The sequence below is a fragment of the Taudactylus pleione genome, unplaced genomic scaffold (genome assembly GCF_031769625.1).
Source record: "Taudactylus pleione unplaced genomic scaffold, aTauple2 ptg000316l, whole genome shotgun sequence".
NCBI lineage: Eukaryota > Metazoa > Chordata > Amphibia > Anura > Myobatrachidae > Taudactylus > Taudactylus pleione.
Genome location: NW_028284717.1, coordinates 11,339,788 through 11,355,962, shown reverse-complemented (window position 1 = coordinate 11,355,962; position 16,175 = coordinate 11,339,788). Strand labels below are relative to the sequence as shown.

The following is a 16,175-nucleotide window of genomic DNA, read 5'->3' as shown; positions in this document are numbered from 1 at the left end:
TGTAACATTAAGTTTAGGCCTGAAACTTTATTTTATTTTTTTTATAAAAAGAACCAAATTTATTTGAGAAATAATGTGCTGATTTTCTAAAGTAAAAAAAGAAAATAATGATAGTACATGATAACGGCTTTGAACTCCAAACATAACCCCTTTAGGCTAATCGGAATTAGGAATCAAGAGTTTAAACCTACTGTATAAACCTGTCATTAATAACTGTTCAACTCATCAAAAAATATTCATCTATTCATACACAAATGTACAATTTTTTTTTTTGCAAACAGGAAGTAGCCATAAATAAAACTTTATTCTGCAATTTCATTTACAAGCTACCAGGCACCATTTTCACTAACATGGCACCAGATAATTAAAATGGCTGCCGTCACAGATAATAAATCCAGACTTAAAAACAAATAAACAAAACATAACAGAAAAGGTGGATAAAATGAGGTTTTGTAGATAAAAGCAATGTAATACTGTCACAGAACTGTGGCAAACAAAGCGGTCTTGCCATAAATATTTTGGATATTTTGGTTGCATCGGCTCTGTTTAAAATGGAAGCCGAGGGCCATGCGTAACTCAGTTGTGTTTGCAGTCTGGCTAAAAGTCTATACAGTCATTTTGTCTTTAGCAGTTTGTAACATAAAAAAAAAAAAATCTTAAAAACTATAGCAGCAACAAAGCAAACCTTGTCACAGGAAGGCATTAGTTAAAAACTAAAAAAAAAAGAATAATAAAATAAATGTCTATACAATGTGCGTAAGAAGGTGCATTGTTTATCTCCCATCAGCTGGCGTTCGACTAAGCGACAACATAATTCGGGCAAACCGCTCACACAACTCGTGCGTGGAGAAAGTGGGAAGCTTTGGAGGCTCGTTGAAACCTTTAATTTCTGTTGAACAATCGAGCAGTTTTGGCAGGAAGTCAGTCAGCTTTTCTTGCAGAGAAGCTGAAAGATGAAAATACACTGTTAGGTGGTAAATTAAACATTTCCAAGGTTATTCTTGGCAACATAGTGATTCGCTGTGTTATAGTTTCACTCCTTCATCTGCAAGATTATTGAATGGTGGTCCTATTTGCAATTAATATATACAACATTACTGCATAGATTATAAAACATTACAGCAATCTGAACATTTAATAAAGCAACGTTTAAAATTTATATATATATTTATATTATGTATATATATATATATATATATATATATATATATACACACATAATATATATTTTATTTTATAGAGTAGTATAGAAGATGCACCCCAAAGAAAACAAATAACCAACTGTTCACTTCAATTAAATGTATTAAATAAGTCCAATATATAATAAGCTCGTAATCCAATTTGCAGTATTAGAAATTCTTGGAAGAGATGGATCCTACGGCCGACTTGTTCACTTTATGGATACTAAAAAGCTTTAGTGTGGCTTTTCTTCCATACTATTGGATTTTTCTTAATATGAAGAAAAACTCCTTATCTTCTTAAGGAGATAAATATCTAAAATTAAACCCTTGCACCATTAATATAAAAAATATTTATTACACATAAAATCTTTTTCAATCAACAGTACAACAAGATACAATTCATAGCTGTATTGATATAAAATAATATCACACCTCAATATGTATAACACTCCTATATAGGGTAGATAGCACACACCCAACGCGTTTCGTCCTCCACCGGGACTTCATCAGGGTATAACACAATTTTGAAAGTGGGCAATCACTCCTTATTAGGTGCAATTTTCACAGTGGCTCTATATAAAAAATTTCTTTGATTTCTTTGGTTATCCAGAAAACTGCAAAAGCAACAACCCAGCAAATAGCTCCTTTCTTTAGTTTGTCTGATCTCAACAGGAAAACAATGTATTTTTATATTTATAAAGGTTTGCAGCCATTTATTATATACCAACAAAAGCTGAGCGCAGGTTAAGGGCATTTCTTTGCGTGATATATTTTATATATATAAATAGAAATGGAAAATGGAAATGGAAACAAGCGCACAATAGTGTAAATCTTAAAACAAACGGTAGGACGCACCACATATATAAGTTCTGCGTACCGTGCTGCTCTATTTACAGAGCATGTAGTAGATCAAATAAAGACTCTTATAGGAATATCCCTTCTGTATCTTCAAAAGTTCAATGTATGAGGTGTCACAGATCTCAGGCAACATGTGGAAAAACACAGAGTGCTCTCATGGTGTAGTATTACACACAATTTATTCCACATACATAACACACAAAAGATGCACAATTACATAAAAAAAAAAAACTTGTGATAGGCCTATCTGATAATTGACCATGTAAGCAAGCAGGGGGTCACTCTTCCCTCAACGCGTTTCGTCTTTCACGCTAAAATAGCTGGACTTCGTCAGGAGGTAGTGTAATGTAGAATGTATCCCTCTTTTATACCTCACTCCCTAATTACAATGGACCCATACAAGGTTTGGACGGAAGTCCGGTGGGCACCGCCATATTGTACCTCACCGCGCATGCACGAGATTCGCTGCACGCTCGTGGTGTTTGCAGACTGAGCGCCGGGTTCTCTTCTCTTAACGGGAGTCTGGGCACTCTGCAGTCTGCTCATATTTCATATATGCATCCTCTAGTGAGAGTGACTAATCCCGTCTCACTTTGTCAGGGGCCATTATCTAGGAGTCCACCATATCGTAGCGGAGTACGCCATCTCATGGGAGTCTATTGGCTTATATTATACTAAGCCATATAAAACGGAGATATAGGAGAGCGGAAACATTCTAGATTTTGACAGATTATACACAGGACTTAACCTTGTTTACATATAAGTATTCACAATCTCATACTAATTTATATAAACCATAGCAGCCATTGACTACATCCAATTATATTAATAAATACAATTGTTATAAAATGTTAAAATACTTATTAAGAAATGCTAATTAAAAGGAGTAGAGAAGGATAAAAATATTAAGATATTTAAGGGAGGAAGATAGTCCCAAAAACATGAATGATGATTAAATTAGTAAAAAATATCATAAAATTACTAAAATATCATAAAAATGCAGTAAACTCATAACTTTCATTGAGACCAAATGGGACCATAGTATTCAAAGAATAAATCCAATATATCTCACGCTGTGACAGTTTTCTCTCTCTATCACCTCCTCTGTCACTAGTCTGCACAAATTCAATGGCCTTGTATTTTAACTGTAGGATCACTATTATGAAATTTAGAGAAATGTCTAGGTACTGAGTGGTTGTCCACATTAGTGACATTGACAGAATTTTCATATTTTGACCTCTATTCACCACCACAATGGCTTTGAAATGAAACAAACAAGATGTGCTTTAACTGCAGACTTTCAGATTTAATTTGAGGGTAATTACATCCAAATCAGGTGAACGGTGTAGGAATTACAATGGTTTCTATATGTGCCTCCCACTTTTTAAAGGGAAAAAAAAGTAATGGGACTATTAACTCAAAAGCTATTTCATGGACAGGTGTGGGCTATTCCCTCATTATTTCATTATCAATTAAGCATGTAAAAGGTCTGGAGTTGATTCTAGGTCTGACATTTGCTTTTGGAATCAGTTGCTGTCGACTCTCAATATGAGATCCAAAGAGCTGTCACTATCAGTGAAGCAAGCCATCATTAGGCTGAAAAATCAAAACAAACCCATCAGAGATAGCAAAAACATCAGGTGTGGCCAAATCAACTGTTTGGAACATTCTTAAAAAGAAAGAATGCATCGGAGAGCTCAGCAACACCAAAAGACCCGGAAGACCACTGTGGTGGATGACAGAAGAATTATTTCCCTGGTGAAGAAAAACCCCTTCACAACAGTTGGCCAAATCAAGAACACTCTCCAGGAGGTAGGTGTATATGTGTCAAAGTCAACAATCAAGAGAAGACTTCACAAGAGTGAATATAGAGGGTTCACCACAAGATGTAAACCATTGGTGAGCCTCAAAAACAGGAAGACCAGATTAGAGTTTGCCAAACAACATCTAAAAAAGCCATTACAGTTCTGAAACAACATCCTATGGACAGATGAGACAAAGATCAACTTGTACCAGAGTGATGGAAAGAGAAGAGTATGGAGAAGGAAAGGAACTGCTCATGATCCAAAACATACCACCTCATCAGTGAAGCATGGTGGTGGTAGTGTCATGGCGTGGGTATGTATGGCTGCCAAAGGAACTGTTTCCCTTGTATTTATTGATGATGTGACTGCTGACAAAAGCAGCAGAATGAATTCTGAAGTGTTTCGGGCAATATTATATGCTCATATTCAGTCAAATGCTTCAGAACTCATTGGACGGCACTTCACAGTGCAGATGGACAATGACCCAAAGCATACTGCAAAAGCAACCAAAGAGTTTTTTAAGGCTAAAAAGTGGAATGTTATGCAATGGCCAAGTCAATCCCCTGACCTGAATCCGTTTGAGCATGCATTTCACTGAAGGGAAAATGCCCCAAGAACAAGCAGGAACTGAAGACATTTGCAGTAGAGGCCTGGCAGAGCATCACCAGAGATGAAACCCAGCATCTGGTGATGTCTATGCGTTCCAGACTTCAGGCTGTAATTGCCTGCAAAGTATTTGCAATAAAGTATTAAAAAGTGAAAGTTAGATTTAGGATTGTTTAGTTTGTCCCATTACTTTTGGCCCCTTAAAAAGTGGGAGGCACATATAGAAACCGTTGTAATTCCTACACCGTTCACCTGATTTGGATGTAATTACCCTCAAATTAAATCTGAAAGTCTGCAGTTAAAGCACATCTTGTTTGTTTCATTTCAAAGCCATTGTGGTGGTGAATAGAGGCCAAAATATGAAAATTCTGTCAATGTCCCAATATTTATGCACCTGACTGTATATAAGTTAGTATAAGATTGTGAATACTTATATGTACACAAGGTTAAGTCCTGTGTATAATCTGTCAAAATCTAGAATGTTTCTGCTCTCCTATATCTCCGTTTTATATGGCTTAGTATAATATAAGCCAATAGACTCCCATAAGATGGCGTCCTCCACTACGATATGGTGGACTCCTAGAAAATGGCCCCTGACAAAGTGAGACGGGATTAGTCACGCTCACTAGAGGATGCATATATGAAAACATGCGCAGACTGGAGAGTGCCCGGACTCCCGTTAAGAGAAGAGAACCCGGCGCTCAGTCTGCAAACACCACGAGTGTGCAGCGAATCTCGCGCATGCGCGGTGAGGTACAATATGGCGGCGCCTACCGGACTTCCGTCCAAACCTTGTATGGGCCCATTGTAATTAGGCAGTGAGGTATAAAAGAGGGGTACATTCTACATCACACTACCTCCTGAAGAAGTCCAGCTATTTTAGCGTGTGAGACGAAACGCGTTGAGGGAAGTGTGACCCCTGCTTGCTTACATGGTCAACTATCAGATAAGCCTAACACAAGTTTTTTTAATGTAATTGTGCATCTTTTTGTGTGTTATGTATGTGGAATAAATTGTGTGTAATACTACACCATGAGAGCACTCTGTGTTTTTCCACATGTTGCCTGAGATCTGTGACACCTCATACATTGAACTTTTGAAGATACAGAAGGGATATTCCTATAAGAGTCTTTATTTGATCTACTATATGCTCTGTAAATAGAGCAGTACGGTACGCAGAACTTACATATGTGGTGCGTTCTACCGTTTGTTTTAAGATTCACACTATTGTGCGCTTGTTTCCATTTCTATCTTTTCCATAATTTCTGAGGACCGTACAATAAGAGCCTTATCTGGGAAACTCCGAGCAGCCGTCCCCGGAATTGGGATATATAGTGGTTGAAGATTGGAAGTGCCTACTTTAAACAGACTGAACTTACACCTTGAATAGGGTTGAGCGCTGAGATCAGTACTCTGATTATTTATATATATATATAGATAGATAGATTATAGTGCAAGAGAGAAACGAGATCCCATCACAATTAGAGTTTAACCCGCAATTTAGGTAATCAATATATTAGAACATTAAAACAAAGCACTCCCCATTGGTGTGGGTGTCAGCTTATCAGTTAATTATTAACAAGGGTGATTTGTTAAAAGAAAAATGTGTAGATAACGAAGCTGATATAAAGCGCACTGTGCTATGTAAGTACCAACATAGTGTAAACAATGAACTGGATGATAATAAATAATCTGTGTATATATATATATATATATATATATATATATATAATCCAGGAAAACTCTGCACTCACACCTTTATTACAACTTTTATCCAGGGTGCACTTCAAGACGGAAAGTCCATAAATATAGAAAAAATCGTATCCTCCAATAAATGTTGGATGACGGCACTCACTTAAAAGAATTTTTCATTTTATTGAGACATGATGGATGAAAATTCTATTTAAATGTCAGACACCACTCCATATGTGTCGACGTTTCGATCTGTTAATAGATCTTTATCAAGACAAGTGTCTGTAACACTACATCACATATAAACATCATGAGACACGTGAACTCAATAATCCTAGCAACAGGATAATCACTGAAAATCGATCTCTAGGAAAAAATTACTGTATCAACAGGTTTCAGGTAAATCATAATGCCCGCATGTATCACGTTGCACAGTGATGACGATCACCTCTAGGAACGCTGTTCCATTCATACAGACTGCAAACGCAGGTGACACTGCCCGATCATGCCGAACGCCAAGAGACCCATATAATAATATAAATATGCCACTGGCAAATGTTAAAAAACAGCATAAAAAAGGAATTAAAAGGAGGAATAAAAGGGGAATGGCTTATCTGAATATTAAAGGTAAGTTCATGGAAGGTAAAGAAGTGCAGTAATTGGACGAAACGCGTTATATACTTTATATTGTGATATTTGCACATCACGTGTATATATATATATATATATATATATATATATATATACACACACACACACCGATTATTATTTATTATCATACAGTTTATTGTTTACACTATGTTGGTACTTACATAGCACAGTGCGCTTTATATCAGCTTCGTTATCTACATATATATATATATAAATATATATATATATTTTTTATATATGTGTTATTGAAACACCATAAATGTAATCTATACAATAGTAATTTGCAAATACATAAGTGCAAAGATCTATAAGTAACTTTCAATTTTATAACTACAATTTTAAGACACAAAATGTTTATAGGAGAAGAACGAGTAATGTTTTATAAATTTAAATCTAGAGCAGTCCTGTATTTTATGAAACAAAATAAAACGGTCAAGTTTACGTTGCCCTGTCAATTTGACCAATTCATCAACATATCTTTTCAAGAGCTTCAGATAATAATCAAGTCCATGACAGGTGATAGATCACGATTCTTTCAATTAAAATTGCTTTTAACTTTTTTTTTTGGGTGAGTTGATAGTGGGGGTAGGATGGGAGAAAGACAGCACAAACAGCAAGGGCTCAGGCAGGTGCCCTCATCGATGTAGAAATATGTACCTAATAGCACCCCCTTTCCATTAAGATTTTTTTTTTGTACTTCTATGTTGGGATGGCCATTGACCAGCGATGATTAACCACCATCAATAGTCGATGGTTTGCCATCGCTGGCAGAGATTCCGGTGATATTCCCCTCTCCTTCCCTGATAGTCCCATCCATGTTATAGCCATAGTAGGGATGTAAGAGCCATCCCTACTTACATACACATACAAAAACAGATAATGCCTTCCTTAAGTAATATAAATTATAACATACACATATAAAAACATGTTATGCGTAAAGACAACAAATACAATGCCAGCTTATAGTATACCTTTATCCAGAGTTTCTAAAATTTAAGTTTTATGTGCACTAAATAGTCGGATAAACAGATTATACCACCCCTTAATAAAAATATCAGTAGTATTGCAGGTACTTGTGGCGCAAGTACTATTTTCAATCACTTTAGACGGCAATTTTAATAAAATAATAAAACGATTGCTGAAAATGTGCAATAGTAATAACAGAGGGTAATGATAAAGAACAGACTGGTGCAAAAAACATGTTCAAGCATTGATTGGATAATTATTGAGCTCTGGTACTGCAAGGAGTGGGAATATATTTTATATTGGCCAGCAGGATTATATTTCATATTGGCTCAGAACTTCTTTATCCACTTTGATAACCAATTCCTGATGGGGCTGCTTCCTCAGACGCGACAGAAAACCAAACTTCTCAATTGCTTTATTACAGATATTAGAATTTACTTTGCCATAGTTACTTACGTTCCATTTCCTGTCCCAGGTAGGAACACCAGCGATTCCTCATGTCTTCTACAGCAATAATGTCCTTTTCCTCCATTTCATCAATCAACAGCATGGGCAAGCATGGGACAATAAGTTCATTCATTAGAGTCAGGCCATTGTTGACTTGTTCAACCTCAGCAGATTCAAACATGGCCGCTGCTTTCTCATTTAGTTTCTTCAAGACACAAGAGAACAAACAGACATGTTTAATTATCTGCTTATTGTATAAAAAAAACCATTAAAAATTACACACACAAAAACAGTTGCCAAACAGTTTTTTGAAAAAAAAAAAGGAATAAAAACAGAAACCGATAACTCACATACGTTTCACGTGGCTGCTACCTGGGGACAGCTAGAAAGCGGATAGCTTCTCAGTAGCAAACTGATCTCTCCCCCCCCCCCCCCCCTCGACTGATAACTCTTAACAATATTCATTGTTGTTTAAACATTCACTTTTTGCCTAAACATCCTCAATAAAGATTGTGGAATGATAGTTATATGATTGACCTTTATGGTCCTTTTGATTCAAGGATGTTATAGCAGGGATATTTTTTTCTTATGGAACAAAAGAGACATCTAATGTTACATACAACCAAATGAGTATGAGCTAATGAACGTGACTATAAGGCATGACTATGCATATCAGACATGAGTATTTTTAGACAACTTTGAGCAGTTGTTTGAGCCCTCTACTGTTAAGTTTAGTCACATTCAAGAAACATCAAAGCAATATATTTATAATCAATATTTCAGGAGATCTCTGGATACATTCTAAATTGGTATTCCTAGGAACATGACATACGTGTCGGGCAAATAGAAACAGAATTTGACGGCAGATAAGAACTACTTGGCTCATCAAGTCTGTCCCTTTTTATAATCTTATGGTAACCTCAATCCGATTTGATCATTACAAAGATCTAAGGATCAAATAGGGTTGAGGCTGCCATAAGATAATAAAAAAGAAAAAAAAGAAAAAAGAGGCAGAGTAGATGGTCCAAGTGGTTCCTATCTGGCATCAAATTATGTGTTTCTATAGGCCTGACATGTGTCATGTGCCTAGGAATACCAATTAAGAATGTATCCATGAGATCTACTGAAATATGGATCATTAATTAATTGCTTTGATGTTTCAGTGTGATCACCAGACCCCTACACTAAAGGATCTTCCTCAAGCAGCCTTCCATAAATTCAGGTGCAGTCACATTTGAGCGAGACGGTCTCATCACAGTACGCTTACAAGTGACCATTGGAGCTCAGGCAGGGCAGGGATGTGAAGTAACGGCTTGTTGGAAAACTGGCATTCTATGACAGTGCCACACTGTTGGTTGGTGAGCTCTTTTTTTTTTTTTTTTTTTACAACCCATTGTACTGGTGGTGTTTGACTCTGTAGATGGCATGTCTTTATTCTTAAGGTGCGTACTCACGGGACGATTTTTTTGACGACGGAAAGATAACGTTATCATTCAGTTGTCCAAAAAATTGTCCAGTTTCAGCCCCAAAACGATGAACGATAACTACTAATGCGCGGTCCCGTTTGTAGTTATCGTTCATCGCCCGAACTTCCGGTCCAACCTGATTATATTGTCAGGTTGAACATGTTCGGGTATGAGAGAGGGGGCCCTGCACTAAACGATTTAGTTCATGAAATCATTCAGTGTTTGTGCTTAGCGTCGTTAACGACACTGAGCACACCCTTGCCAGGGACACACGGGACGATTTCGTTCATGGAGCGAATTGTCCCGTGTGTACGCACCTTTAGTGTTATGTAGCAGTTAGCAATGGGAGAGACTGATAATGGCCGAACTAGAAGGGATGTCCACATATTTTTTGCCGTAAGTGCCTATGCTTTGGATAACAAACGATATCCTCTCTCTAATGCAGGGTTTCGCAAACTCATTCCTCAGGCAGCACTAACAGTGCATGGTTTCCATTTTTCCTAGTTGGCGCCCAGGTGTATTCACTACTGTCTGACACATGTTAAACAATCTTCATGAGGAGCTATGTATTTCACTTGTGATTCTGTGAGGAGACCTGGAAAACATGCACTGTTAGTGCTCCCTGAGGAATGAGTTTGGGAAACACTGCCCCAATGGATATAATTGGTTCATGTTTTATTTATGGGCATTGCACAGTATTCTCTTTTTGTTCTGTATAGAGCTTAACTCTCAGTTGTTGTTCTCATTCTAGATGCAGTCAGTACCATTATTGTTCTAACTGGATGAGAAACAACTGCACAGCCCCAAATCTGGTGTTCTGCAGCCAAGGTGTGACTCGCAGTGTCTCTTCTTGCTCTCTCTATATGGATCAGCGCACAGGATCACTTACCTTGCTCAGCATGTTTGAGTGTTTAACATACAATATAACTGTATATTACAGTCCAGGAAATTTGTTATTAACATTAATGTTCTGGGAAAATGATTAGAAAAGCCTTGTTAAAGTGTACCATTTAATCTAGGTTCAGCCATTTTGTGGACTGAACCTAGATTAAGCATATAAATTCACTAGGGACTAAGGGCCTGATTCAGACCTGGACGCACGCTATGGGCGATTGTCACCCGTCTGCGCATGCGGCAAAATACGCATGAGCGAACCAGTCACTGAGTCTGGGAATTGTGCGCTCGTAGTACACAGACTGGATGCTACTTTGAGTGACAGAGAGTGCCGTTTGTGGGTGGTAACGGGAAGGTGCTTGTGAACGGGGGAGTGGTGTTGTGAACGCAGGAATTTTATGGGTGTGCATAATTAGCATGGATGAGTCATTGTATACGTCATTTGGTTGTACTTCAGCCTGCAGTGATCGCAGTGCTTGCGGCAGGGTAGGGTTGATTTCAAGCGCTGCGTGCTGCTCCGATGGCTCTCGATGTTACTGAATAATCATACATTTCCTGGAGATGATGTGTGTTAAGTAAGAAAAGTAGGCGTGTTTAGACTGGCGTGCCGTCGCTCTCTAAGACATAGAGGGCTTCCTTACACCAGACAGTGCGATCGCGGAATTTGCATACCAGGCCCCTTTTGGCTGCGAGAGCGCAGCTTAGCGTCCGGGTCTGAATCGACCCCTAAATTCAGAGTGCCTCTGTGATGTCATGTGGTTCTAGTAAATGGATAAGACAGTGGATGATATGAACATGAAATAAACAGCTTTTCAGTAATCAGCTATGAAATCCTGCAGTTTGTATGTACTTACTAGAAAACACTCTCTCCGATAATGTGACAATAGCTCCTTGTCGTGTCCTCTGTACAGGCCTCTGGAAAGCAGTTCTCGGTTATACTGATAGCCATAAATCAGGTACAGCAGCGCTTCAACATAACTAAAACAGAATAGACAAAAAGCATTAACTTCTGTATTTTTCATCCGAACGGTCTTTTTAAATTAATTCCACTTAAGTGTCCAGGCTGCATGAAATAGCATCTTATCCTATGGCCCCCAACCCACTTCTTGTTACATATAAATAAGAGAACTTTTCTTGGATGCCATGTCCAGTTGATTGTCTAGTATATGTATATCATCTCTTACCTCTTGTTCTGAAACAGTTCCAGTCCAATCATGATTAACATTGTAGTCTCCCGGAAAGTCCTGTATTCCCTGTGCCACCTCTAAACAGGAATAAATCAGAGCATTCACTTTGTGTTAATACAATAAAGCATGCAGGCTGGTCAGCCTACTACATATTATACAGATGTAAAATCATGTTGGGAACAATCAAGGAGCTATAAATGATCTACACCCGAAAAGTGTGGATAAGGGCAGTTAGAGGTGGTGCACATGGAAACAGCATAGATGATGTTAGTTACCTGTGGTGTAGTTTAGCAAGGTCAGCAGGGTGTACAAAAGTGACGGCTGTGTTTTTTACCCTGTTTCTGCAGAAGTGCAAAATTTGAGGAGATGGGGGAAGATATTTGCTATCTATTGGCAGAACCTATAGCTGTGGATATAGGTGGAGGTCAGTCCACACGTTGAATAGATGAACACGGTCTTTGGTTTATACAAAAGCTTGCAGCCCGTCGTCAAGGGACACTAGCATATATGCCCAACACATCATTAGTTGGGTGTGGCTCACAAGCCAGCCCTTGTATATAGATGTTACCCTCTGTAGTGGTGATGTGAGTGCATTCAGCTGCAATTAAATGGTGTGTATGTGTCAGTGTAAGGACTGGCAGAGAATTGTGGTCTCTTGACGTTGGGCTGCAAGCTTAAATGTTTTGATCAAGATATAAGGAAATCACCAAGCTTTTATTTGATAGATACGTACACACAGATGTGCAGTATATTATTATTATTATTATTAGTGTTGATAGCAAAAGTTTTTCTGTTTTGTATACATATATGGCATTAATACTGCCACACAGCTGGTACCATGCACAATATGGGTATAACCAAGCACGGCATATTTCTTTTCTTCTTGTTTTATTAACCAGTTAGATCAACAGGCTGGGAGACAACACAGGGTTAATGTAGCACAACTTGGATACATGCAGTAGGATACAGATCCAGCCAGGAACGGGTTTGCAGAGGTAGAGTGCGGTGTCTGGGCTTTGCACAGGATAATATACACACAGTGGCGGTTATGGAGGAAGACAGAATGTACGGTAAGCTACGCATGCCCAGAAGGCGTATTGGGGCAGAGAGCGCGCCTGTTACTATGGGAACAGGACCAGATGAGGAGACAGCGCAAGTACTAGAGTAATCACGGTCAAAATGAAACTTTTTAGTAGAAGTCTTTGTCCTCTTTAAATTGAATTCACAAGCCAATGATGTGCCCAGGGCATGCTACTATCTATGTGAAATGATCATTTGAATATTATGTGTAGGGCTACCTGGTGGAGTGACAGACTCTTGAATTAACCCTTAATGGTGGCAGCGAAAGTTGTGCTATTCACCATGAGTGATGATGTCACCATAATTGTGACCAGCGGTTTCAGATTGACATATCAGGGAACCTGCTGGATTAGTGATGAGGGGTTATACCAAAGCTGCCTCAGGCTAGACATTGTAGTGATGATTTTACTCTTTCCACTGTGCACATTCTTAGCTGTACTGGCAAATCCAGAAATAGGGATAAAACATTCCAGAAACTGGGCTGATATTATAGCTTGCAGCAGCCCATTTATGTGCATTTCCACACTTGCACCCCTGCATATTTTGTGAGTCGCAAATGATTTTAACCGGTCAGTTAAATAGAACAGCAAACATTTTACCTTGGAGCAAAAACTAACCTTGTATTCCTCCATGTTTACCTCATCCGGCTTTATCAGGTCAAGCTTAGCTTGTGCCACTTTCATGATGTTACGACAACTAGAAGAACAGGAACAGCAAACAGATCAATGCTTACTTCCTAGCCCAAAAGTCAACCTTAGTGCATTTTTACCATCACCCTATTTGCTAGGGAAAGAACGTTTAATAAAACGAGCTCTACGGTGATCGCGTGATTTGGCTCGGCACCGTAAAAAGTGCTCTCTCCTGAGTGCACAGAATGCCTGGTTCTAAAAATCATTTGGACGATGAAGCAGGTGCATGTAAGTCTCAGATTTCCTAACTGAAACCTTAAAGCATACGCTCATCACTGAAATACTGAGCCCATAAACAGAGCATGAACACGAATTAAATATGAATAAAAGATAATAGGGCTATGTACCTAGAACTTCCCTGTCCTAACACTATTGTGCCTCGTGTGTCTGATGTCACTGGTTCCCAGAAACATGTAGGCTGCATATTGGTTCATCGCAAAAAATGGTTGCCTGGTGATATGTATACTTGAATGTTTTATAACACTTAGACGCTGGTCCGAGTACTACCGTACATCAGCTTGTGCAACGTATTTTGCATGGAATCATTTTACGCTCCCAAAAGTGAAAGCGTGCATACTGTATGTGCACAGATGGACTTGTACAATTTTAGTGCATACACTGGCTTGCACCTGGAGAGCAGGATTGGGGGATAGTTGCTTTCTCTGTTGCTTTTGTGTGCAGATTCTCTCATTAGAAGGCGAAGAGTTTTTTTTCTGCTGTATTAGAAAGGATTGGGGTTCTTTTTATATTTTATTGATGTAAAATTATACACCTTATTATGCCGCTATATATTAAATCCACACAATTTCTGCCCAATTCTGCTTCAGGCCTTTAATGTTTGTTTGCTCACTGACATCAGTTTTCCTTTGAGATTCTTTTACCAGCTTTGTGAATGTTACTTGCAGTTGCAGTTTGTTACTTGGGAGGAGATGGGGTGGTTCTGACATCTTCTTTTCCTCTAGAGAAATGCAGGTTTTATTGAATTTAAGTCATGAGACTGTCAAGGCCAGTCCAAGACCATCCACCCCCTCTCCCGATAAATTCCCTTGCTGCGTTTACAGAGTGTTATGGTTCACGGTTTTCCTGAAGTGCGATGTGGCGGCCAATTAGTCTGAAGCCATTTTTCTCGTACACAAGGCACATAAAATACTTCAGCATAACAGCGTGAAGTCAATTTCTGAGGTCTTAGATACAGTATGATTCATTAGAAAGGATTCTAGTACCCCTCCAGCTGTTTTACAAGTTTTCTGTCCAGCTCCAATAATGTTTTTCCATCATTAATTGCAGTGTTCCTAAGATGACCTGGTTACTGCACACTGCTCAGTAATCCAGTAGCTGGTATTTTTCAAGTTATTCCTAATTGCTGATTTACTATGGGCAGATTTATGTGGCTCTGATTACATTTTTTTTTGCTCATGCAAATAAAATATATAAACAATATATAGTGTGTATGTGTGTGCATATATATATATATATATATATACATATATATATATATATATATACATACATACATACATACACACACACACACACACACATATATATACATATACATATATACACACACACTTTATAATTTTTTTTTACTAGTCTTATATGTTACCTCTTAGCAATAATCTTGATTTGTGGGATCAGCGACATGGAGGTGATCAAGATTATTGTGAAGAAAGGGAGCCTGTTGGACTGTAAGTCTGGGTACAGAGCTACCCCCAGAGGACAAGACAGTCTTTTCAGGTTTTTTATCCCTATTTTATCTGAATCTTTATTTTGTTATCCCCCCCCCCTTTTCAGTTATTCTTGTTCTTTTTTTCACTAGCATGTTTTTCTTTGTTATATGGCCCCAGGGCAAACGCCACCATTAGGCAGCTTGCCTAGGGGCGCCGGCCACTGGAGGGCGCCTTTCGCCAACCTGTGTTAGTGACAGTCGACAGACAGTGATGGCCTCTGTGTAAAGTCCAAGTTATGGCCGCGGCACTTGTAAATCCAGTCGTGGGCTCCGCTCAGTCAGTGACCTGACTGAGACAGTGTGCATCGGCAGTGCTGTACACAGTCTCCTCATTTCCTGGCCCCCACAGCCGCAGCGTCTGGCGGTTTCAGGCTCCCTGCTGCGTCACAGTGTCAGTGCTGACGTAACGTGACGCCCTGCCGCAATGCTTGCTTTCACTTGTGAAAGTAAGCCAATCGCCCGCCCCCCAGCTCTTCCTCTCTTCCTTTCAGAGTCGAGGAGCAGGGAATGGATGCCACATGGGCTGAAAGCCTGGGAGTGGAACAGTCACCCAGTGCTGTCTGCAGCTGCGGTGGCCCGACTGTGTAATCAGTTTGTATGTATGGAATATAAATATATATTTTTTTTTTTTACAAGCAATGTATGTTGTGCGCATGTGTGTAGACAGTATATAATATACTGGCTACAGCACCATTGCACTTACTGATAGACAACACACATTCGGGGGAGAAGCAATAGGCTTAAGTTCTGCCTAGGGTGCTGGGAAACCTTGCTCCGGCCCTGTATGGCCCAATTTTTCCTAAAATTTCAGCCTTTTTTTTTTATTAAATTAAATTCTTAGTTTCCTGTGCTTTATTCACAGTTATTTCTATGTATTAGGGATTGAGGATACTGGTTGTCTCTATAATTCACAATTTGTTTTGG

At 38.8% G+C, this 16,175-nt stretch overlaps 1 protein-coding gene across 6 annotated transcripts in view; it reads right to left on the bottom strand.

Annotated features, from left to right (window-relative positions):
- Positions 1 to 285: 285 nt before the first annotated feature.
- USP25 (ubiquitin specific peptidase 25) overlaps positions 286 to 16,175 on the bottom strand; it is a 151,530-nt gene continuing 135,640 nt past the window's right edge. For all 6 annotated transcript variants that reach the window (XM_088442757.1, XM_088442760.1, XM_088442756.1 and 3 more), the window contains 5 exons: positions 13,451 to 13,529; positions 11,751 to 11,830; positions 11,421 to 11,544; positions 8,216 to 8,411; positions 286 to 946 (listed from right to left, as the gene is read on the bottom strand). In XM_088442757.1, coding sequence (XP_088298883.1) covers positions 774 to 946; positions 8,216 to 8,411; positions 11,421 to 11,544; positions 11,751 to 11,830; positions 13,451 to 13,529 — 652 coding nt within the window. In that variant the 3' untranslated portion in view covers positions 286 to 773. The remainder of the gene's footprint in view (positions 947 to 8,215; positions 8,412 to 11,420; positions 11,545 to 11,750; positions 11,831 to 13,450; positions 13,530 to 16,175) is intronic.